The sequence below is a fragment of the Colobus angolensis genome, unplaced genomic scaffold, assembly GCF_000951035.1.
Source record: "Colobus angolensis palliatus isolate OR3802 unplaced genomic scaffold, Cang.pa_1.0 Scaffold291, whole genome shotgun sequence".
Lineage (NCBI taxonomy): Eukaryota > Metazoa > Chordata > Mammalia > Primates > Cercopithecidae > Colobus > Colobus angolensis.
The window spans coordinates 155,033-178,665 of NW_012116166.1; the positions used below are offsets into that span (position 1 = coordinate 155,033).

The 23,633-nt window shown below is 38.1% G+C and overlaps 1 protein-coding gene across 1 annotated transcript in view; it reads left to right on the plus strand.

The window, feature by feature from the left end:
* LOC105516822 (cyclin-Y-like protein 2) overlaps window positions 1-23,330 on the plus strand; it is a 64,292-nt gene extending 40,962 nt beyond the window's left edge. The window contains exons 3-5 of the mRNA XM_011949157.1: window positions 1,635-1,735; window positions 21,837-21,999; window positions 23,087-23,330. Of these exons, the coding sequence (XP_011804547.1) occupies window positions 1,635-1,735; window positions 21,837-21,999; window positions 23,087-23,197 (375 nt within the window). The 3' untranslated portion in view covers window positions 23,198-23,330. The remainder of the gene's footprint in view (window positions 1-1,634; window positions 1,736-21,836; window positions 22,000-23,086) is intronic.
* The last annotated feature ends 303 nt before the right edge of the window (window positions 23,331-23,633 follow it).

A 23,633-nucleotide genomic window follows, 5' to 3' on the forward strand; every position in this document is an offset into this window, starting at 1 on the left:
GTGGCATGTGCCTGTTGTCTTACCTACTCAGCAGACTAAGGCAGAGGATTACTTGAGCCCAGGAGTTTGAGGCTGCTGTTAGCTCTGATTGTGCCATTGCACTCCAGCCTGGGCAGCAAAGTGAGACCTTGTCTCAGAAAAAAAAGGTTAATTCTTTAAAAACGTACCTAAAATTTGTCCTCCCAAAAAGGAGAGAGACAAAAGTAAACTTCAGAATTTTCAATGGGCTAAAATAAAAGGCAACAGGTACAACGAAAAAAATGTCAGTATAGGAGTTCAACAGATACTGGACCTTTGATGGTAATGTTTGGGTTTTGGCTTACTAAACTATGAGGTATGATGATTTTCTAGTCTTCGTTATTCAACCTTAAGACTACTAAGTAACACCTTCCATTTTGTGTTAAAGTTTGCAAAATTTTACATTCTTGGTATTTATGCTGACTGAATACAGATAATTTGTTCCTTTCTAGTTTTGACTACCTGAAATAATACCTATAAATAGTAAACTGTTAGTGTTTTTGATATAGTAAGATTTATTTTCCAAATTGGAACTGATTTAATTAATTTGTCAAGCACTTGTTGAACTTTTAAACTTGTCCAAAATTCTGTGCTCAGCATCTTCAGGTAGAGAAGAAAGGACTCTTCCTTCCTTGGAAAGACCTATTTTCTTATGAGGAGAGTACTCTCTAAGAATTAGTATCATGTAACGAGTCGTGAATTAGACTGACTAGTTTACAAAAATGGAAATATTTTGTGGTGTGGTTGCTGGCAAAGGAATCTCAGAGGGTAAATGGGGTCATGCTTGCTGGGACAAAGAAAAAGAATCCTAGGCAGAGAGCACCAGGAAAATGTGTGGCAGGAAAATGTGTACGAGCAGGTCAAATGACTTGTAGAATAAAATGAATCAACTTTTGAAAGAGTATTATTTGTTCATCCATTCATGAGAGTGATGTCCTGGCAGTCTTATTGAAACATGAAGTGAAAGTTAAATTCCTAGAGTTGTCTTTGTTATCTGTTTTCAGGGTGTGAGATAATATTAAAGTCATAGTCTTTTTATCTTCCATGTAAGAAGACAGGACTTGAGAATGCTATGACTTTCTCTATTGTTGGTTATGGAGCAGCCCTGGCACACAGAGCTTCTGAATCTAAAACACTTATTTTGTCCCGCTGTCTCCTGGAAGATTACATTTAGGATTAGTAACTTAGTAATGTAGCATTAATCTTCATTCATTGCAATAAAATGCTCTTGTGCCAATATTATTTAATGTATTACAGCTTATTGTAGTAAGTAAATAATAGAAAATCTCAGCTGCTTTATATTGCTTTAAAAGCACTGAAATCTTAGACATTTCTCATTATTTATAAAGGGGAATTCACAATAGACGCTTGCCAGGTCTGATGATAGGTACCATATTAAGAGCAGCCTTTCAAACATTCTCTGTTGCATTTAAGAGACTCCAATGGGTTTCCCATGGAGTGCACATGATTCCACACTCAATTCACGAAGTATAAGTATAAGAAGTATAAGAAGTACCTTAGTACTTTGTCATTTGACATTTTAATCAATGGGAAAAAATACACTTCTATCAGTTTAACTTACTGTGATGTTTTCTTCTATTTCCCTTCCCCTTCAGGTACCTACTAAGCATTTGACTAAAAGGTACAGCTCGTGTTCAACCATATACCTAGATGACAGCACAGTCAGCCAGCCTTATTTTACAACCACTGTAAAATCGTGAGTACAACTATGATGTCAAGGGACACAGCCCCTTTTTCTAAAATCATCCCAGCCATCCTCAGTTATTTCAGTCATTTGATTGTCTTTTTCAGCAATCAGTCTAAGAAACTGTTGTCAATTATATATTGATTTCCAATTCTAAATATTAATTTTCAAAAAAATATTAATTTTCAGTTTCTCCTTTAACTTTAGACTTCACATTGGAAGGGAAAATTGGTTAGCAAATAATCAATCCCTGGAAAAGTGTAGTTATTTATTTGATGCTTTTTTGCCTTATGACAATGTTGAATACAATGAGTAGGATAGGTGTCCTTTATAGGATGTTTCCCCCCCAAAAAGAGTTTTTTTATGAGTTACAGGCCTAAATCAATCAATATGTACTACTTTTGACATTAATCTTGGAAGAAGGAACAACTTTTTCTCTACTGGCACCGTGGTATATCTGCATTTGACTTCCCTTCATTTTGCATGAACACCTCATAGGGCACAAATGAAGATGCACTTTTAGAACAGCCCAAGATGAGCCTTTCAAGTTTATTTTAAAAGCAACAAAACCACCACCAGCTCTGTTGGGGCTGCCTAGAGAACATCATTATCATCTGCTTGGATTAGGAGTGTTTAATTTTTAGAACATAGTTTTAGAACACAGTTTGGAAAGTGCTAATTTAGAATATTAACGTCTTTATCTTTCATTTTACTTCTTTTTCTTCACAAGAGGATGGTTGTCAGTTTTACTTTTCATTCTATAAACATAGCTGCTTATAAACAATTTTGTTTCTAATGCACTAGCTTTCCTAGCCAAACCAATTGTCAGTAACTTCTATTCTAATTAAAAGTAGGAAATTTACACTCATAATAATGTCACTTTTCTATCTCACTTCTAACAGTGGTTGAGATAAAATTGTGTTTCATCAAGAACTTGACTCAAACTCTGTCTAAAGTCTTAAGCTTTATGACCTATTAATTAATCACTAAACGTCTGTATTCAACCAAGTCTCTGAATCCTTGGGAAAAAAAAAAAATGCTGTACTTTGGCTAGAGTCCCTGGCTTCTATTCAAAAGATTGTAATATGTTAATATACAATTCAAAAGTAGTTTTAAAGATTAATCCTGCTCAAACAAGTATTAATAAATTTTATCTTTTTTCTCCATCATTCTAATTTTTAGAATTCTACTTTAAGTGTAATTTTAATTTTTTGTCAGCAAGTTTGATAAATGATCACCTAGTATATTCACTATTGGTAAAATAAAGGTTTATTGAGCAAATTAATAGGACAAAGTGAGTTTATGAACAGATTTTGGAAAATGTTTTATACAGGTGAGTAGAGCATTGTTCTCAATGGAATGCATGGACCACATTTGATTACTTATGCAAGTTTTCTTAAAATGTATGTCTGCAATCACGTGCTTCTTCCTACCTCCACCTCTCCTTCAACTCTAGGCACTCAGAAGCCTTTTAAGAAAATAGGGATGGATGTGAGGCATTCTTATATGGATAAAAGCATCTCAGAAGGTTCTGATTTGAACCCCAACTCAATCATTCCGAAACCCTGCTGTACATTGGAATCACTTGGGACATTTTAACAACAACCCAGTGTTCAAAGTTATACACAATGCTAATTAAATCAAAATGTTTCATGTTAAAAAGAAGGCAGTTTTTAAAGCTCCTCAGTTGATTCCAATGTGTAGCAAAGTTCGAGAGCCACTGCCTGATTTGAATTTAGGACAAAACGAACTGCTCCTATGTGGTGGGACATTGGGCAAGTCAATTTTAAACATTGATTTTCTTATCTTTAAAATGGTGTTGGAGTAAATGTCATTTAGATCCTTGGTCCTTTTTAGCAGGTAACTTCAAATTCTGTTATTTTAAAATTATTTTAGAGATTAAAAACTTCTTGAAGCACTGTAGACATAGCCATCTTAGATACTAATATTACAAGCTTTTTAAAACGTGCTAATGTTATATAGACCTACTGTTAAAATTCAGATTTGCCTTCCTTCAATTATTTGAGCCACATTTTGGATGTTGTGGGCAGATGGGAAAACATAACATGTTTCCTGACACACAGTGTCTATAGATAAGAATACAGTAACATATATTTGAAGAGTTTTATTTGTTCATAAATATTTCATTTAAACTAATTGGAAGTACCTGCCCTTAATATTATACTGTGTAGTGCTATGCTGCATTATCGTTAGCACTGCTTATTTTCAGAGAGCTATGATTGATTTTGTGCATACTTAGGTTTACTAACATTAATTATGCAAAAGTGGTTTTAAGTGATTTAATTTGGTATAAAACACTTTTATCATTAATTTTTAGGAAATAATAAAACATGGATGGGTAGGAGATAGTTAATGAAATCAACTAAAGTGCAAGACCTAACAACTTTTAAAAAGCACTAGTGTATGTCTTAAATTTAAGCATATGTACACATGGGTATAAATTGCATGGGATGAAAGGTTTTGTGGGTAGAAGAGCATGTAACAGAGAAATATGTTATGATTTATATATTATAACCATCAACAGAAACATGTCTTCTAACAGTATATTGCCTAGCGTTTTGATCCTCATATTTTTGTTAAAAACCAAAAAACTAAAACAAGAATGTAGTGCCCTAATGGTAGTGTTCTGAAGTAAAAGATTTAAATTTCAGAGGCACTGGGATAATTTCTTCCTCCTCCCTTTTTAAAAAAGTTTTTAGACCCAACAAATGATAAAATCTATTGTTATGATTTTTTTCTCTTTCTATAGTGTGGCCTTAGCAATATATTATCACATGAAGAAAAGGTGAGTTCTTTTAAAACCTTTCTTGTTATTCCAACTGATTACATTTTATAATATCGAGTTCAGTGTTAGTTCATAGCTATAGACGTCATCAGCTGTATTGTGCCTACTAAAATATTTTTTTTTTTTTTTTTTTTTTGGGACGGAGTCTCGCTCTGCCGCCCAGGCTGGAATGCAGTGGCCGGATCTCGGCTCACTGCAAGCTCCGCCTCCCGGGTTCACGCCATTCTCCTGCCTCAGCCTTCCGAGTAGCTGGGACTACAGGCGCCCGCCACCTCACCCGGCTAGTTTTTTGTATTTTTAGTAGAGACGGGGTTTCACCGTGTTAGCCAGGATGGTCTCGATCTCCTGACCTCGTGATCCGCCCGTCTCCGCCTCCCAAAGTGCTAGGATTACAGGCTTGAGCCACCGCGCCCGGCCCGTGCCTACTAAAATATTGAAGCAGATTATTTGTGTTTTCTTTTACCCTTAAGACTCTTTTAAGTCCTAACTTACTGAGAATCCCAAAGAATCTGTGTTTATATACTGTGTAAGAAATTAATATTGAGATCTTTTAAAAATCTGTTTCTGGTTTAGATTTTACTACCTTAGCACTATTGATATTTTGAGCTAGATAATGCTTTGTTTTGAGGAAATAAATGCTTTATTGGTGCATTGCAGAAAGTTTAGTAGCATTGATGGCTTTTACCCACTAGATGTCAGTAATAAGCAATAACCCAGGTTGTGACGACAAAAATATTTTCTGAGAACTATATCGTTAACATAAATAACATTTTTTTAAAGAAAAATAACTTCTCTACAATAAAAAGTAGAGTAAAAAGTGTGTCATATATTGATATTATTGCAAACCTCTAAAGTTTGGCTTAATAGAAGACAGCTGTATTCTCTTCGCAATATTTTTAGAGAAGCAATCAGATGATCAAGCTTCATGCAATTATGTAACTACCAAAAGATGTATCTTTAAAGCTTTTAGATAATTGTGAGTGTTCTTTAATACTACCTCAAAACTCCACAAGTGCTCGTTTCTTAGTTACAGGGGAATTTTACATATCAATACATTTATTCCATCAATACTCACTGATTTTTTCTTGCACAGTAAATGGCTCTTTTCCCCATGCTTGCTTGTATAATAGTATGCATTGGTTATTTAGGAAATAATGGTTTATGTCTTGTTGTGTCAAAAACTCACTTTTGTTAGTATCACCATGTCTTATTAAAAGTTCTTTAAGTACTGAGAAGCTGTCAAGTTTACAGTAGAAGAAGTGTGTTTTCCAAAGTTCTGGTTTTTAGCCTGAAAGCTTGACTATTATCATTGAGAACAGTTATTGTCTTTTCTTGTTTAGATTTTATATTAAGTTCATGGGTGTATGCACAGGTTTGTTACCTAGGTAAACTTGTGTCATGGGGATTTGTTGTACATATTATTTCATGCCCAGGTATTAAGCCTAGTACCCAGTAGTTATTTTTTCTGATCCTCTTCCTCTTCTCACCTTCCACCGTCCAAAAGATTTTAGTATGTGTCGTTCCCCTCTATGTGTAAATGTGTTTCCATCATTTAGCTCTCACCAATGGGAACATGTGATATTTGGTTTTCTATTCTTGTGTTAGTTTGCTTAGGATAATGGCCTCCAGCTCCATTCATATTCCTGCAAAGGACATGATCTTGTTCTTTTTATGACTGCATAGTATTCCATGGTATATATATACCACATTTTCTTTATCCAGTCTAACATTGATGGGCATTTATGTTGATTCCATATCTTTGCTTTTGTGAATAGTGCTACAGTAAGCCTATGTGTGCATGTGACTTTATAATAGAATGATTTATATTCTTTTAGGTATATAGTCAGAAATGGGATTGGTCGGTTGAATGGTAATTCTGTCTGTAGGTCTTTGGGGAATCTCCAGACTGTCTTCCACAATGGTTGAACTAATTTACACTTTCACCAGTAGAGGAACACTTATTTTCCATGATGTAAAAGGCTCACTTTATTCATTTTTGAGAATGATAGTTGTTTTACTTTTAAGTAAAAACAACATTTTATTTAAAAAAGTGATTATTCAGTTTACATTTAAATCGCCAGCTCTTTTTCTTAACACAACCATACTGCAGTAAGAAGAAGTGCTTCTTGTTAACTTTCCACTTTTTCAGAGTATTAAATAGGAAGGTCAAGATTTAATAATACCATTAATTTTTACTGCTTCATCAAAGACATTCTTAACTAGATCAGACTCTCTTTTTTAACTGTAAGGGGCTGTGGAGAATAGAATGACTACTAGTGTAATTTGATCACCTTGATTTATGCTGAGAAACCAGCTATTTCACCCACTTGCTTTTATAAAATCATGGCAAGTGTCAAACAGTAAGAAAGCAGGCAATGCCTTCATATCCTTTTAAAAATTACATGATTTTTTGTTTTTAATCAGCTTTCTCAGGCTGAATTAGTATTTTTATCAGAACAGTTTTGGCTGCTTGGGCCTCATGAAAAATGGTGTAGGGGATCCCCAGAGGTCCACAGAGTACATTGCAAGAACCATTGGTTTCTTAAACAGGCAAAATGTATTCACTGTATTAACCTCTTAAATTCATCAAAGACTGGCCTACTTCAAAATAAAAAAACAGACAGTTTTTAATTCGAACTACTTAAGTAAATACATCTTGAGAATCTAATACCAAGAAAATGATAATAAAGAGAAAAATTATACTATTCTCAGTAATTGATAGTCATTATTATATTATTAATACTTTTAAATTAGTAATTATTAAAAGAAAAAGACTACAAAATCTGAAACGCATTCACATTTATTTATTTATTTATTTATTGAGACAGAGTCTCGTCCTGTCAGTAGGCTGCAGTGCAGTGGCACGATCTCGGCTCACTGCAACCTCCACCTCCCAGGTTCAAGTGATTCTCCTGTCTCAGCCTCTTGAGTAACTGGGACTACAGGCGCATGCCACCATGCCCAGCTGATATGTGTGTGTGTGTGTTTGTCGTAGAGATGTTTCACTATGTTGGCTAGGATGGTCTTGATCTCCTGACCTCGTGATCCACCCGCCTCGACCTCCCAAAGTGCTGGGATTAAGGCGTGAGCCGCCGCACTCAGCCATATTCACGTTTATTTAAGTTCTAAATACTTTATTGCCCATTACTACTGCTTTCTAAAACATTCTTGTGTTCCAATGTCAGGTTAGAGGAGTGAAAATATAACAGGTTCATTACCATGGCCTGTTAGGAAGAGTCAGTACTTACTGGCAATTCTGACTGGTTACTGTAATAAAAGATTTCACAGGACTTGATGTCCTGAGTGATAAGAGTTCCGGAGACCCTCTGAAGGTCAGGCTCCAAGAGAAGGATTTGTAAAACGGTTTGCCTTGGTGAAGCAAACACCAAAGCATACAGGAGGCATTATTGTACTAAACAGATATTTTACTAAGATATTAATCATTGCTGAATTAATTTCTTAAATGCATATTTTTACTTTATAGAGATGCAGATAAATCCCTCGATATATTTGACGAGCAGTTACATCCACTTATTGTAAGTGTCACTTTTATTGAGGCCATATTTTTCTTACAGACTTGTGTTTGTTTCATGCTGAAGTCAAAGACATTTTTAAGTCTTCTTCCCCATGTCATGTTGCATCTAATCATCTTATTTAAGAAGTGTTATAAAAAGGATGTGCTGGAATAAGAACTGACCTGCAGCTCTGGTTAATTAGTGAGCTAATGAGAGTAAATATATAATCCAAATAACAGAAAATGTATCTTTTAAAAAGATAATTGTCAGTAACATCAAATGATATAAATTTTTGTAAATGCCTTTAACACATATACAGGATTTCTGTGAATAGAAATTTAAAAATTTAAATTTAAAGAAATGGTGTGTAAATTAAAAGATGTACTTCCTCAGGTACATAATAGCCACATGTGGTTAGTGACCATTGTATTGAATAGTGCAGCCTTAGAGACTTATGGTTACAGAAAACTAAATGTGTTTTTTCAAAGTTTATTGCAGAGAAGAATGAATTATTGTAAGTAAGACTTTAAAGCCTAAAAAGCAGTTTACATTTTTATAGAATTATGTGGGGAAAAAGAGTAGAAAGGAACATAAAAATTTTCTGAGCTTCAGCCCATTTTTTTCACTGAATGTTGATGAGTATTGAATTATTGTGGTATCTTAAGATCCCACTGTTCATATTTTAGAAACTAAAAGACATCTCCCCAGTCCAAATTGTTCTAAGAGACACATAGGCATAAGTATGAATACTGCTGTGTTAAGAATACTTCATTTTTTTTTCCGATGGATATTTATATCACATCCTTTCTTCTTTCAGCGAGAAAAGATGCCAAAGGAATACTTTGAGTATGTTCCTGAACACAAGTCTATTTACAGATTTGTCCATGTTCTTTTTAAAGCCACACACCTAACAGCTGAATTTGCAATAGTAACTTTGGTAAGATATTTCTTATTTATAAAGTATTTTTAGAAGTTGGTATTTGTACACAAGGTCTGGTGCTGTTTTTAAATAAAAGTTGGCTTCTGGGCCAGGCATGGTGGCTCACATCTGCAATTTCAACACTTTGGGGGAGGCTGAGGCAGGTCGATCACCTGAGGTCAGGAGTTCGAGACCAGCCTGGCCAACATGGTGAAAACTCATCTCTACTAAAATTACAAAAATTAGCCAGGTGTGGTGGTGGGTGCCTGTAATCCCAGCTACTCAGGAGGCTGAGGCAGGAGAATCGCTTGAACCCGGGAGGTGGAGGTTGCAGTGAACCAGCCTGGGTGACAGATCAAGACTCTGTCTCAAAACAAAAACAAACAAAATGTTGGCTTCTGAAATTATTATGCAAACTTTAAGAGAAACTTATGAAAGCAAAGTAAAACAGACATTCGAGTTGAATCATCATTATGGCTTACAGTGTTGCCATTGCATTTTTCATAATAGAACCATTGCTATTAAAAGAAGCAGGAGAGATTCCTGATTTCTCCCCCCACACTTCAGTGCATATGCAGTGTGCACACATGCAAGGCCAGCGGAGGTGTTGGGATGGAGAGCAGTAACAAAACCATCCAGTCCATGGGCAGAGACGGATTCCAGTGGAGCTCTGAGTCCCGGGCTGCATTCCTCAGGCAGTTCTCATGCAGGCTGTGATTGAGAACTGCTGCCCTGTCATCTTTGTTCCTTGGGCAATGAGTCTTAATCTAATCACTTGTGCCTGCTCATGAAATTGCCCAGGAATATGGTTCCAGTAGGCCTGGGACAACAAGCTTTGCTCATTAGTCTTCCAAGCCATAGCTGTTTCCTTACATTTACATCATTCCTACAGAATTCCTATTGTAAAAATATCATTTTGAATAATAAATTCTATTCAAATTGCTGAAATTATTTTACTTCTCTTCACAGCAAACCTATAGAGGGAAATCAACTGCATGGCTGGGAAGGAAAGAATACTTAGGTCAATACTTATTTACCATCCAATTAGAGTTTAGGAGAGAAGGCTTCTGATGTGCACTTGAATCAAAGCCCTCAATGGGTGCTGGACCAGACAGAGGCCTTTTCAAGGAGCTGCAAGTCATTTGGAACTCTTAGCACATGCTGGAGGGAAGCAGGAGTGGTGCTTCCAGATTTAGAGAGATAGGTGATGCTGGAGGGAAAGCTGAGTTGGAAAAGGGAGAGTTTTGTACTCAGGCTAAGCTAGATGTGCCTTTTAGATGGCAGAGTAGCAGTGTCTAGTCATCATTTGGATATAAGGGACTAGAGTATGAATTTGAGGTAGAGATGCAGAATGAAGAGTAATAGCAACTGTTCAAATGCAGAGTAAGTGTGTAGAATAAAATTGGACAAGCCAGGCATGGTGGGTCCATGGCTTTAGTCCCAGCTACTTGGCAGGCTGAGCTGGGGGGGATTACTTGAGCCCAGTAGTTTGAGTCCACATGGTGAGGACCCGTATCTTAAGAAAAGAAAAAATAAAGCCAGGTGTGGTGGCTCACCCTTGTAATCCCAGCACTGTGGGAGGCCATGACAAGAGTATTGCTTGAGCTTAGGAGTTCAAGAATAGCCTTGGCAATAAGGTGAGGCCCCATCTCTATAAAGAAAAGAAAGAAATTAGCCAGTCATTGTGGCACATGCCTGTGGCCCCACGTACATGGTAGACTGAGACAAGGAGATTATTTGAGCCAGGAGATGGAGAATGCAGCGAATCATGATCATGCCACTGCACTGCAGGTCGGGCAACAAAGTTAGACCCTGTCTTTAAATAGATAAAGAAAATTGACAGACGATAGATCTGTAAGGACTTACAGTGAGTAAAGGACAAGCCCCCAGAGGAGTAGCTACTAGAGTGGGAGGAGGAAAAGCAGGAGAGGATATTAAAAGAGTTAAAAGAGGCTGTGGTCACAGTGCTGAATGCTGCCGAGAAGTGACTCATTTCATAAACACTCACTGGATGCTGACTCTGTGTCACTCTTCTAAGTGCTGGGGTAGAAGGGAGAACAGGTTGAACACAGTTCTTGCCTTTATGAGCTTATGTTCTAGTGAGAGACAAGTAGTTTTTTCAGGTAGTGTCAAATAGCAGGAAGAGAAAGCAGAATGAAGGGATTCAGAGTGTTGGGGTGCTCAGTACTTTAGACAGAATGATAAGGAAGAGTCTCTCTAGGGAGCCAACATTTGAATAGTGACCTGACCAAAGCAATAAAGGGAAGGAGTGCTGGGATTACAGGCAGCAGAGACAGGAATGTGTGTCACATGTGTTCACAGAACAAACAGCAAGATGACCAGTGTGGTCAGAGTGAGGAATAAGAGAAGCAGTGGAGATAAGACCACACAGGCAGGGCCACAGCTCACAGGCCCTTTTGGCTTCAGGCCATAGGAAGATGTTAAGGTTTTATTCCAGTTTGATAGGGGACTCATGTAGATCTTGCACAGGGAAGTGAACGCTGTTAATAAAGAGGCTAGGCTATGGTGACTGCTTTGGGGAAAGTAAGTCATGGTTGGGAGGCAGATTGGAGGCAGAGAAAAGGGCTAAAAAGCAATTAGAGTGATAGAGGTGAGCAATGAGAGATTGTGGCTCATAACCCAAGCAGACTACCAGTGAAGGCAGACATAACAGGCATTGGAGACAGATTGCAGAAGAGTAACTCAAATGCAGGTATTTGGCAGATGGCAGTTTCCTGTATACGATTAGAAAAGGCTTATGGAGTTGACTGTTGGGCTGGAGACTTCCAGTTTTTAAGTGTGAAGGCACCAGAAACCTAGGCAAGAGAACTGTTGGAAGAGTAACATCAGTGGGGCAGGCAGTGTACATTAAGGAGAGACGGAAGATGACGAGCTGGCATGGTGCTGTGAGCACCAATGAGAGGACACAGCTGGAGGAGTAGTGGGGAGTGAGATGGGAACAAAGGAACAGTTAGATTGGGGAAAATCGCTACTAGAGAGGCATAAAATCTTCAAAAAGAGCTGATTATAGGAACAGTGTTCTGCAAAAGTGGGATGGGATCAACTGCCCTGAGAAGAGTTGGCATCAGTGGGGAAAAAGAATTCTATGTCACACTGACCCAGGAGGAAAAATACCAATGAGTGTCAGTCAGCCAGTCAGCAGCTTAGCAGTAAGGCAACAGGAAGTTGAGCGCCCGCTAGTGTTGTTTCAGTGCTCTCTGATTCCTATACAGAGAGCGAGGTCCATTCTCAAAATACTTGAGAGTTTTGAGTTTGGGGGAAAGGGAGCAGAATCTCTGTAAAACATGTCATGCTCAATAGCCATTTATTTTTGAAAACCGGTGAGTTTGGAGAACACTTTTACTTCTGAGCTGATGATCACAACCTTCTGACAAGAAATAAACTCATATAAAATAAACGTTTTCCCTTTGTTTTGACATAAAGAGTTCAAGTAGCTCGCAGACATACTCTTCTGCAGAGTGCCCTCTGAGGTAACACCTCCTCACAGCTCACCTTTAATCTTCACTCAGCTGTTCACTTTGCCCAATTCTTTGTATAGCAGATGTTTGATAGATGTAAACTATCAAACATGTGCTAATTCATGAGACTGTCTCACAAACTACTCGGCAGGCTTAGAGGAATCCCAAGGATGCAGAAACTGGCAGCTGTTTCCACCTTTAAACCAACAGAATTGACTAAGTTGCAGTATGTAAGAGAGAATAAATTTTCATGAAGTGATCATGAAGATGGAAAAATAGGAGCTGAGAGGAGGACCATTCTTTCATATACATGTGTTTTTTATCAAGCAACTGAATATTGGTAATGTTTTACAACCCCTTAGACCTGCACCTGCCATGCTGCTCTGCACAGCGGCCACTGGGAGGCTCTCTTGACCAGCAGTTTTTTAAGCTAGCACCACAAAAGGGTTAGTTTTTGTGAAAAAGGAGATTAACATTTGCTCACTATCACATGGGTTTTACATATTCAAGCCTGACATACCCATAGAATTTCTATCTACCTCCCAGCTAAGAGTGAGACATTACATATGGTAGGCACTTGAGTATTTCCTGAACAACTTTAATCTACACTGGTCCTGTGTGTGTGCTGCCTTTTATGAGTGTAAAGATGATGACACTGCCTGTCTTCATGATGGCATTGGCTGACATATGCAGGCATTCTTGTCACCAAAATTGGGCTGCAAATTCCCATAGACAGAGTAGGCAGCAGAAGTATCTGACCTATGATTGTAATGTGGTCTCTTGCTTTGCCTGACCAAGCAAAGTCTGTAGAGCATAAGAATAAAAGACACTTTCTGGTCACAACCAGAAGAAATTTGTCATTCTAAAGAGTTCTTATCACAGCACTTAAAGTGAACTAAATCAATGGCCAGTGCTCTATTTTGCAGATTTACATAGAAAGACTCTTAAGTTACGCTGAGATAGACCTTTGCCCAACCAACTGGAAGAGGATTGTCATAGGAGCCATTCTTCTCAGCTCCAAAGTTTGGAGAGATGTGACTATGCGGAATAAGAAATACTGCAAGCTCTTTGTGAACACTACCACTAAAGACATGTGAGTTTCTAAGGTTTTTGTGAACTTTCTAACCATTTTCATTACCTTATTTGCTCCCATAAATTTAACACTTTAAGACGTATTTTTAAAGGCTACAGTGTGCAGATAAGGAAAACACATAAAACCACATACTTCTTTCTATCCAGCTTTAGTATAAAAGTTCATATTTTTTCACTGTTAATGGGTAGGTCATGGTGAGTTACTGTTGTAATAATCTGCTCTGCTCATAAGTATTTTTCTGGTGGTTTTTGGCAAATACTTCACAAGTGCACCACCAGAACAGCACAGTACAGTAAATATCTTTATGGCTTTTTAGAAGCTGTCTGTAAGTCCCAGTCTCTTTTTAAGGGACACATGTCTGGCTGTTGAAATAATTGACCACTCTTAAGGTCTAGAGCCTCTGGATTATGGAGAAGTTATAGCCTTAGCCTCAGTCACACGTTGTAAATTTGCTTTTGCTGATGTTTTCTCCTTTTTATTTAAAAGTCTGTTTTTTATAGAAACCTTGAGATGCAGAATAGTCACAGATCCCTGTGCCCTCCCCATTAGGAATGTTGCATGTGTTTAGAAATTGGGTCAATGAGTTTGAAGTTCCAGTATTTCCCTGAGGCAGTATGCAAAAAATTGTCGGGGCATCACACAATGCCCACCACACTCAAGAGGCTCCTGAGGTACTCATACAACCACAGCAGCAATTTGTGGGACTTGAGTTACCAAGGAGAGTGCAAGAAATCTTGCTGAGTCATGGGGTTGCTCATAGGTGGTGCCAACATGATACTGAAACATGGGCTTTATGGGGGCTTTCTTCCAGTCTGGCCTTACGACTGTTGTAAAGGGAAGAGCCTTGGAGCTTGTAAGCAGGGTGAGCTAGGGAGGCATTTCCAGCAAACACTCTAGCAGTGTCCACAGGACAGTGAGAATAGCTATGTGGGTGACATTTAAGAAAATATAAGGGAACACCTGTTGCGGTCATTGAGCAGCATATGAAGATCAAGATCATGATAGGAAGTGGCAAGAGTTTGTTTTTTTACATTTGCCCATTACTCCAGATAAGACTGTCACGTAGAATGTATGTGATCACAAAGGTGGAGCCTGATGGCTGATTAGAAGTCTCTGCCAATTGCTCTTCTCATAGGAATGACAAATTGGTAACTATCTAAATAAAAAACACCTTTTTTAGAACTAAAAATAGCTAAATAATTATAATACCTGGTTTAAACTTTCTATCACTGAAAAAGGCAGTGAACAGGGTAGGAAATACAGTCTTGAGTTGTTGATGCCAGCCCTCCCTTATGTCCTACCAGTGGCCACGTGACAAGAAGAGGATCTGCATGCTTGGGAGAGGGAGAGCACAGCAGTTGTGAGGCTTTGCATTGAACTCAGTGCTGCGTTGTCATAGCAGAAAGCAAAACTGGGCTGAACTCAGCCAGTGCCCACCCACGGATGGAACATTTCTGGTCCTAGCATGAAGGGAATCACCCATTCCAGTGGCTGAAACCTGAGTTGTGGAAAGCCTCACTGCTGTGGGATAAAGTATTCTGCGGTCCTTAATAAACTTGAAAGACTGTCTAGGCCACAAGGACTGCAACTCTTAGGCAAATCTGAGAGCGGAGCTGGGCTTGGAGCCAGTGTATTTGACGGGCATGTGACCTAGAGAGACAGCAGCTGGGGCAGCTCAGAGAGTGCTGTACCACCCCTCCTTCACTCCTAGACAGTGTAGCTCACAACTCTGACAGAGACCTCTTTCTTCTGCTTGAGAAGAGTAAAGAGGACTTTGTCCTGCAACTTGGATACTAGCTCAGCCACAGTAGGAGAGGGCACTGGTCAGAGTCATGAGGCTCCCATTTTGGGTCCTAGCTTTTGGATAATACCTCTAGACAAACCCTGGGCCATGAAGGGAAGAGACTACTGCCTTGAAGGGAAAGACTCAGTAAGGGCAGGATTCTTTACTTTCTGACTAAAGAGCTCTTGGACCCTGAATAATCAGCAGTGGTAAGCAGGTAGGACATGTCACGGGTCTTTAGTGAGACTCAGAGATCTGCTGGCTTCGTGTTTGACCCAGCACATTCCCGGCCCTGGTGGCTATGAGAAGAGACAACTTCTGCTTGAGAAAAGCCGAGGGAAGAGTACAGAGGACTTTGTCTTGAACTTAGACACCAGAGCAGCCACAGTGGAGAAAAGCACCAAGTGGCCTGTTAGGGGTCACTGAATCAGGCCTTGGCTCTTGGATGGCATGTCTGGGCTTACCCTGGGCCAGAGATGAGCCCACTGACCTGAAGAGTGAGTTCCAGGCCAGGCAGCATCCCGCGGGCCTTAATGAACATCAGTGGTGACCTGGCAGTACACCCCATGGGATTGTGATGCTGGTGAACATGGGGACAGACTACTCTGCCTGGGTAATGGGGAGGGAAGAGTGGAAAAGTGTTTGATGCTTTTAATGCCAGCTCAGTCACAGTAAAATAGAGTACCTGGTGATTTCTAAGGTTTATGACCCCAGGCCTAGCCCCCAGACAGCACCTCTGAACCCATCCAGAGGCCGGGGGAACCTGCTACACTTAAGCAAAGGACAGAAGGCTCTCTGGCTTCACTACCTGCTAACTGTAGAGCCTTGGGGCTTTGAGCAAAGTAGCTGGCAGCCAGGGAGTTGTTACAGTAGGGGCCTTGGGCAGTCACAGTGCTATGTGGGCTTCAGATCAGACCCAGTGCTGTGCCAGTTGTAGCAGCCACAGGGGAGCTCCAGGAAGCTTAGCACAGAGAGAGAAACTCTTTTTGTTTGGGGGAAATTAAGAGAAGAAATGAGTCTCTGGCTGCTAATGCAGAGAATTCTTCCAGATCGAATCCAAGATCACTAATGTGCTACCTCTACATATCTGCAAGAACTAATGACATTCTTCATAGACATAGAAATAGAAAAGACAACCCTAAAATTTTTGTGGAATCACAAAAGACACAGAATATTCAAAGCTATTCTCAGGAAAAAACGAACAAACAAAACAGAAAGAGTCACATTGTCTGACTTCAAATGATACTCTACAACTATAGTAACCAGAACAGCATGGCACTGGCATGAAAACAGACACATAGACCAATGAGACAGAAGACAGAACTCAGAAACAAATCCACATATCCACAGTGAACTCATTTTCAACAAAGATGCCAATAGTATACAATGGGGAAAGGATAGTCTCTTCAATAAACGATGCTGGGAAAACTGGATATCCATATGCAGAAGAATGAAACTAGTTTTTATCTTCACCTTATACAAAACTCAAATCAAAATGCATTGAATATTTAAATTTAAGACCTCAAACTATGAAACTAAAATAAAAGATTAGGAATATTCTTGAAGACATTGGACTGGAAAAAGATTTTTTAATACTCCATAAGCACATGCAACCAAAACAAAAATGGGCAAATGAAGTCACATCAAGTTAAAAATCTTATGCACAGCAAAGGAAACAACAAAGTGAAGAGACAACCCACATTCTGGGAAAAGATATTTGCAAACTATCTGTCAAGAGATTAATTACCAGAATATATGAGAAGTGCAAACAACTCTGTAAGAAAAAAACTAATAATCTGATTTTAAAATGGGCAAAAGATCTGAATAGACATTTCTCAAAAGAACACTCATTAGCTGCTGATGGCAAATGCTTCTGGTTCCTGCTGCAAGGGAGTTCTAGACAGGAAAATTACCTGAGCTCAGAAGGTCAAGCCTGTGGTGAGCTGTGATTGTGCCACTCTCCAACCTGGTGATAGAGTGAGACTCCATTTCAAAACTTTAAAAAAATACATACAAATGACAAACAGATATATGAAAAGATACTCAGCATTATTAATCATCAGAGAAATTCAAACCAACACTACAGTGAGAGATCCATCTCACCTCACTTAGAATTACTTTTATCCAAAAGACACGCAATAACAAATGCTGGCAAGGATATGGGAGAAAGGGAAACCTCGTACACGGTCAGTGGGAATGTAAATTAGTACAACCCCTATGGAGAACAATTTGGGGGTCCTCAAAACTAAAAACAGAGCTACAATATAATCCAGCAATCCTGCTACTGGGTATATACCCAAAATAAAGGAAATCAGTATATCAAAGAGACACCTGCACTGTCACGTATGTTGCAGCACTATTTACAATAACCAAGATTTAGAAGCATCCTGAGTGCCCATCAACAGATGAGTGGATAAAGAAAAGGTACATGTACACAATGGAATACTATTCAACCTTAAAAAATAATGAGATTCTGTTATTTGCAACAACAACATGGATGGAAATGGAGTATAATGAAATGGAGTATTAACTCATTATGTTAAGTGAAATAGCCCAGGCAAAGAAAGACAAACTTCCCATGTTCTCACTTTTTATGGGAGTTAAATGTTGAAACAATTTTACTTGTGGAGATAGACAGTAGAAGAATTGTTACCAGGGACTGGTAAAGGTAATATGGGGGATGGGGAGTAAGAGGTAATTGCTAATGGGTACAAAAATGTATTTAGAATAAGATGTAGTATTTGATAGCACAACAGGGTGACTATAGTAATTATTTAATTGTACATTTAACAATAATAAAAAATCATAATTTGATTATTTGTATTTAGAATAAGATGTATTTGATAGCACAACAGGGTGACTATAGTAATTATTTAATTGTACACTTAACAATAATAAAAAGATTATAATTTGATTATTTGTAACACAAAGGAGAAATGTGTGATGGATACTTCATTTACCTTGGTAGGATTAGTACACATCATTGGCCTGTATCAAAATATCCAATATACCCTATGAATATATAAAGCTATAATGTATGCACAATTTTTTAAAAAGACTATCATTCAGAATTACTACACTGTATGTATACAACTGAAGTGAGGATGTTGTGACTAAGAAAAGACTAGTGACTGTTGGTTGCTGTTGAAATGGCTGTTGGTGAAAATGACCACTTTACTGATAGTATAAACGGGTGATGATGGTGATGTTGCTAGTAGCCATTTTAGCAAAAGATGTGGCAGAAAATGAATTTGAAACAATTAGAAGTACTTTGAAAATTGCAGACACTAAACTGACTTTGATCACTGCCGTCATCAGTCTGCAGACTGATTTCTCAAAGGAAACAAAATTTGTAATTATGAACACCTAGCTCTGCTATAATTGTGGCTAAATTATTCTCAAAATTTGCAACTAAACTGGCTGGGCTCTAGTTCTAGTTACAAGGTCAAGGAATATGCAAGTTCCCACAGATGTGAGCTCCAGGAGCAGTGGGGGCAGAGCCCAGTTCCAAGAAGACCATTTCCAAACAGTGCTGTTGGTGTGTGAATGGAGAAACCCCAGGAGCTATGCTCCAAACAGGCTGCTTGTTTATGATCTTGGGAAGTTGAAAAGCGTTACGTCAAAGTGTTTAATACACATTTACCTTGTCTCCCTGCTGTTGATTATGCATAATAATCTTGTTTTGACTGTAAATTGGACCATTTAATAATGAGTGTCTATCAGGTTTTTCTTAAAACTCTTCAACATTTTCATGTCTTGTCGAAATATATTTTCCTTCAAAATACCAGTTAAACTGAGCAGCTGCTCTTAAGAAAATTTGCTGTACCTGTAAAGGGTATGCTATTCAGTCACTTAAAAAAAAAACAAAAAAAAACTAAGAGGTTCCATATCCTGCAGGCATAATGCTTATCTTCAGTAACTAAACCTCTATTAATAGGCATAATAATTTAATAAAATATTATATTTCTAAACAGTCAAAATGTGTTCATGGAAAAATATGAGATAATATAAAAGACATAAATACAAAAGTCCTGTTTAGCTGATTATTAAAACATTGTCTGATTTACATTTCTATAGCCCTGTGGTCATATGAACAGGTAATTGATGTTGGAAGTAGTTTCAGATGGGTTTTCAGTTAAACAAATGAGAAAACTACATCTCTGTGCATATTTTAACTGCTCTTCCAGAGAACATCAAACATTTGTTGACTTAGCCAGTGGATAAGATATTAAAACTTTAAAACCAAGAAACTAAATATGTTGTTCAGGTATTGATTATTTTTATACAATTAAGTCTTTACAGGGATTACTGTGAAAGTAGTTCTATATTATTTTATATTCATTTGTTTAAACATTTAACAAGAAGCCAGGTACACTGGCTGACACCTATAATTCCAGCAATTTTGGAGGCCAAGGTAAGAGGATCACTTGAGCACAGAAGTTTGAGACCAGCTTGGGCAACAAAGACCCTGTCTCTAATTGAATTTGTATTTTAAATTAGCCCAGCTCAGTGGCACAAGCCTGTGGTCTCAGTGACTTGAAAGGCTTAGGTAAATGGATTGATTGAGCCCCGGAGTTTGAGGCTGGTGTTGGCTATGATCATGCCACTGCACTTTAGCCTGAGTGACAGACTGAGACCATGTTTCTTTTTATTAAAAAAAAAAAAAAAAAAAAGGTGAGGGCAGCTGTATGATCATCTGACAAAAGGCTGCTCTCAGCCTTTCTCTCTCTCAGTGCCTTCAACTCATCCCCAACATTCTGTTCTGGCCATGGGTGACAGAAGCTGAGCACCTTGGGGTTTTATTTCCAGCTCAGGAGAAACACTGAGTGTGTAAGTCCTGTGCCCTGCCAGAAGTCATATCATAAAGTGAGTTTAGTCTAGCCAAGATGTCTCTCTTTAATCTTTCTGCCTTCCAATGTTTAAAGAGTATTCCTGTCACTAGACACTAGTGACAGTTTCTCATCTTCGTAATTTCAAGGTGAGTAGAAACTGGCGTTATGCCCTTTGACATAGTCTCATGCACTGAGGCAGAGGAAGGGGATTCTCTTTCCCATCAAATGTAGCTTATATATGTATTTGGGATGAATCCTTGTTGTTTTAGAGTTTTTCCTCCTCAGAAATAATAGGGTGGCTCTCTCTGGATCCATTTGTTGCCATGGTGATGTGCCCATGGCTTTTGTTGGTGCTTTTCGACTTCAGTAAGCCTCTTTCTGTTATCCTTGTGAAAATGTCTGCAAGTTCTTCAGAGCTAATAAATGGCATTCATCATTCCTGTCATCTGATCACTATTATGGGGCCTTGTGAGTGAGCATGGAGTCTGAGCTGTGCTCCTGCACTAAGGGAACTCTCAAGAATGAGCCCCGAGTCAGCAGCACAAATGCATAAGAGGTGGTCACCTTTCTCCTCATCCCAGACTCAGGGTGCTGGATGCAGAAGGGAGTGCAAGCAACTGTGCCTTGTTTGGACATTACCATAGGAATCCAACTGGGTAGCCTTTATTTGTTTCAAAACAGAATTTAGAGATATCTCAGTAGCTCAGAATATATTTTTAAATAAATAGAAATAAATTTTATTAAATGACTTAACAGAAAAAACTACTACATGTTTAGTACATGAACTAAACTTATGTAGTATTGTTTGAAGGGTATCTACAAAATTCTCACCCTAATGTTTTCTTGCAAAAGAAGTGAAAATATAAAGTGCAGAGACATTCTGTAACAAGGAACCACTGAGAAACACAAAATATTTAAAAGTCATGTAAAATTGATATGCATTTTTGAGGATTATAAAATAATCAGTTGGCATCAGACTTTTCATTTTAGCAACATTTATAGAATTATTTTCTAGTGGAAGTTTTCACACAGCTTTTGAAAAAATAATATTAAAACTGAAAACTTCCTTGTATTTTGTAAACTACTGGGGTTCCAATTCAGTGTGCTTTTTTTATATTTATAAGGACCACTTACAGCATGTAATATCATGGGTCTTTGAGTGAAAATGAAATAAAGGCATTCTCACATTCTGTACATTCATAGGTTTTACCTCAGAAATGAGTTTTTTTCTTGTCTTCAGGTGGAACTGGAACAAGTAAAGGCATTACCACATGTTTGTATTTATAAGACTTTTCTTCACTGAACCCTGTTATGTTTTCAAAGAGAAATGACAAAAAATGAAGATTTTACCATGTTTCTTAAAAGTTTGTCTTTTTCTCCATTTTAAATCCTAAAATGTCTTTAAAAGCAAGTGGGAAAATTAAGTTTATTATCACGTTTTTTACATTTATGATTTTTCCCCAGTATCAGTTTTTCTAAGTTTTCAAAGAGAACTGAGAAAATTGCAGGCTTTCCCATGTTTATTACATCTATAGGGGTTCTCTTCAGTGTGTGCTTTGTCATGTGTTCTAATAGAACTAGAACATATAATTGCTTTACCACATTTCTTACATCAGAATGTTTACAAAGATATCCCAGTGGGCTAACATTGTCTATGTTGGTTTTGTTGTGTTCCTCCTCCCACAGAAATGAGCTTGAAAGACGGTTTTTGCAGCTAATTGACTATAACATCAATGTTTCTGGAAGTGTTTATGCCAAGTACTATTTTCATCTTCGATCCTTGGCAAAGGACAATGGCTTGCATTTGCCAGTTTATCTTCTCAACAAAGAAAGAGCACAGAACCTGGAAGTAAGGCAATGAAGTCACTAAGGGGGGTTTTCTGTCAACCACCAAAGCCAACATCTGTAACTAGATTAGATTAAGTAGTGATGAGAAAAATGAAAAGCTACAAAATTAACTTACATGCTGAAGAGCTTATTAACCTTTTGGTATCTTATTTCCTGTATTATTTATGGTTTATACAATAATTCACATTACTTAAAAATTATAGATCTCTTCTGTGAGCATAATTCAGAATATTTTTTAACCAAATTTAATTCATGCTTAGTGGTATTCTTTTTGAATTGCTGCCCTTTCAAATAAGCATACATGAATAATTTCTTGTAATTCCATTTTAAATGATATCTGCATATATAATGCACTTACCACTTTTGCCTGTTTTTTATTACTTAGTTTGCAAATTTATGTCATTTTCTATTGTATATATTACAGTACAGCCAGTCCCATAAGTTTGTTAGGCAAAGCATTAGTGCTTAAGCCAAGAGACCTACGCTTAGTCTGTATAAGGTATGAGCATCTCAGGTACTGGATGCAAGAAGTACATGGGTTTTACTGGAAATGGTAATTTTTGGGGGGCAAAGCAATATTTATGGTATGTGACTTCTGGTTTCAGTTGTGAGCAAAGTTACAACTGAAATGGATGCATATTTAAAATTAGTACTTTCTGTGGTACCTGGGAAGTACTTTCGAATAATATACCTTCTACCATAATTAATGTGTCAGGTTCTGCCTTTTGATGCTTTACTCGTTCAACCTCTTTGATGTTCCAGTGCACGCCAGCACACATCTGCTTCATTCAAATTTGCTTTGAGGGTATCATAACTACTGCAGATTGGGTAGAATCTGAATACATTAATAAGCTATAAATTTTCCTTTGCTCCAGCAATCTAATCATAGCCCTTAAAGGAGATCACCTTAGTGAATGGGCAGAGAGTAGCATCCTCAGAACCTGGCAGTGTAAACCTCAGCCAAAGTGGCTGTAACTGTGAACTATCTAAAGGAGTCTGCATGTGGGGTTTATCATCAATGGTGCTTGTTAAAAGGTTGGAGCCCTTTTAAAAAGTGTACCTCTTTTCTGTTTCACTGACTTTCTTAGGCTATTTCAAGGATGGAAGACACCAAAATCTCTTATAGTGCTACCATGACAAGGTCCTTCAGCGCTGATAATTTCATCACTCTTCAGCATTCTAAAGCCATTATCTCTTGAAAGAAGAAATGAGGGGCTATATCATCTGAACCCCTCATCAAAAAAGACCAGAAAATATTACCTTTCCTGCTCAACAACTAGAAAAGTTAGTATTTTCAAAAGAAGAAAGATCTCAAAGTTGAGAGACTTGTGGAGGGGGCAGAGCAAGATGGCTGAATAGGAACAGCTCCAGTCTCCAACTCCCAGCACGAGCGACACAGAAGACCGGTGATTTCTGCATTTTCAACTGAGGTACTGGGGTCATCTCAATAGGGAGTGCCGGACAATCTGTGCTGGTCAGCTGCTGCAGCCTGACCAGCAAGAGCTGAAGCAGGGTGAGGCATCGCCTCACCTGGAAAGTGCAAGGGGGAAGAGAATCCCTTTTCCAAGCCAGGGGAACTGAGACATACAACACCTGGAATATTGGGTAACTCCCACCCCAATACTGCACTTTAAG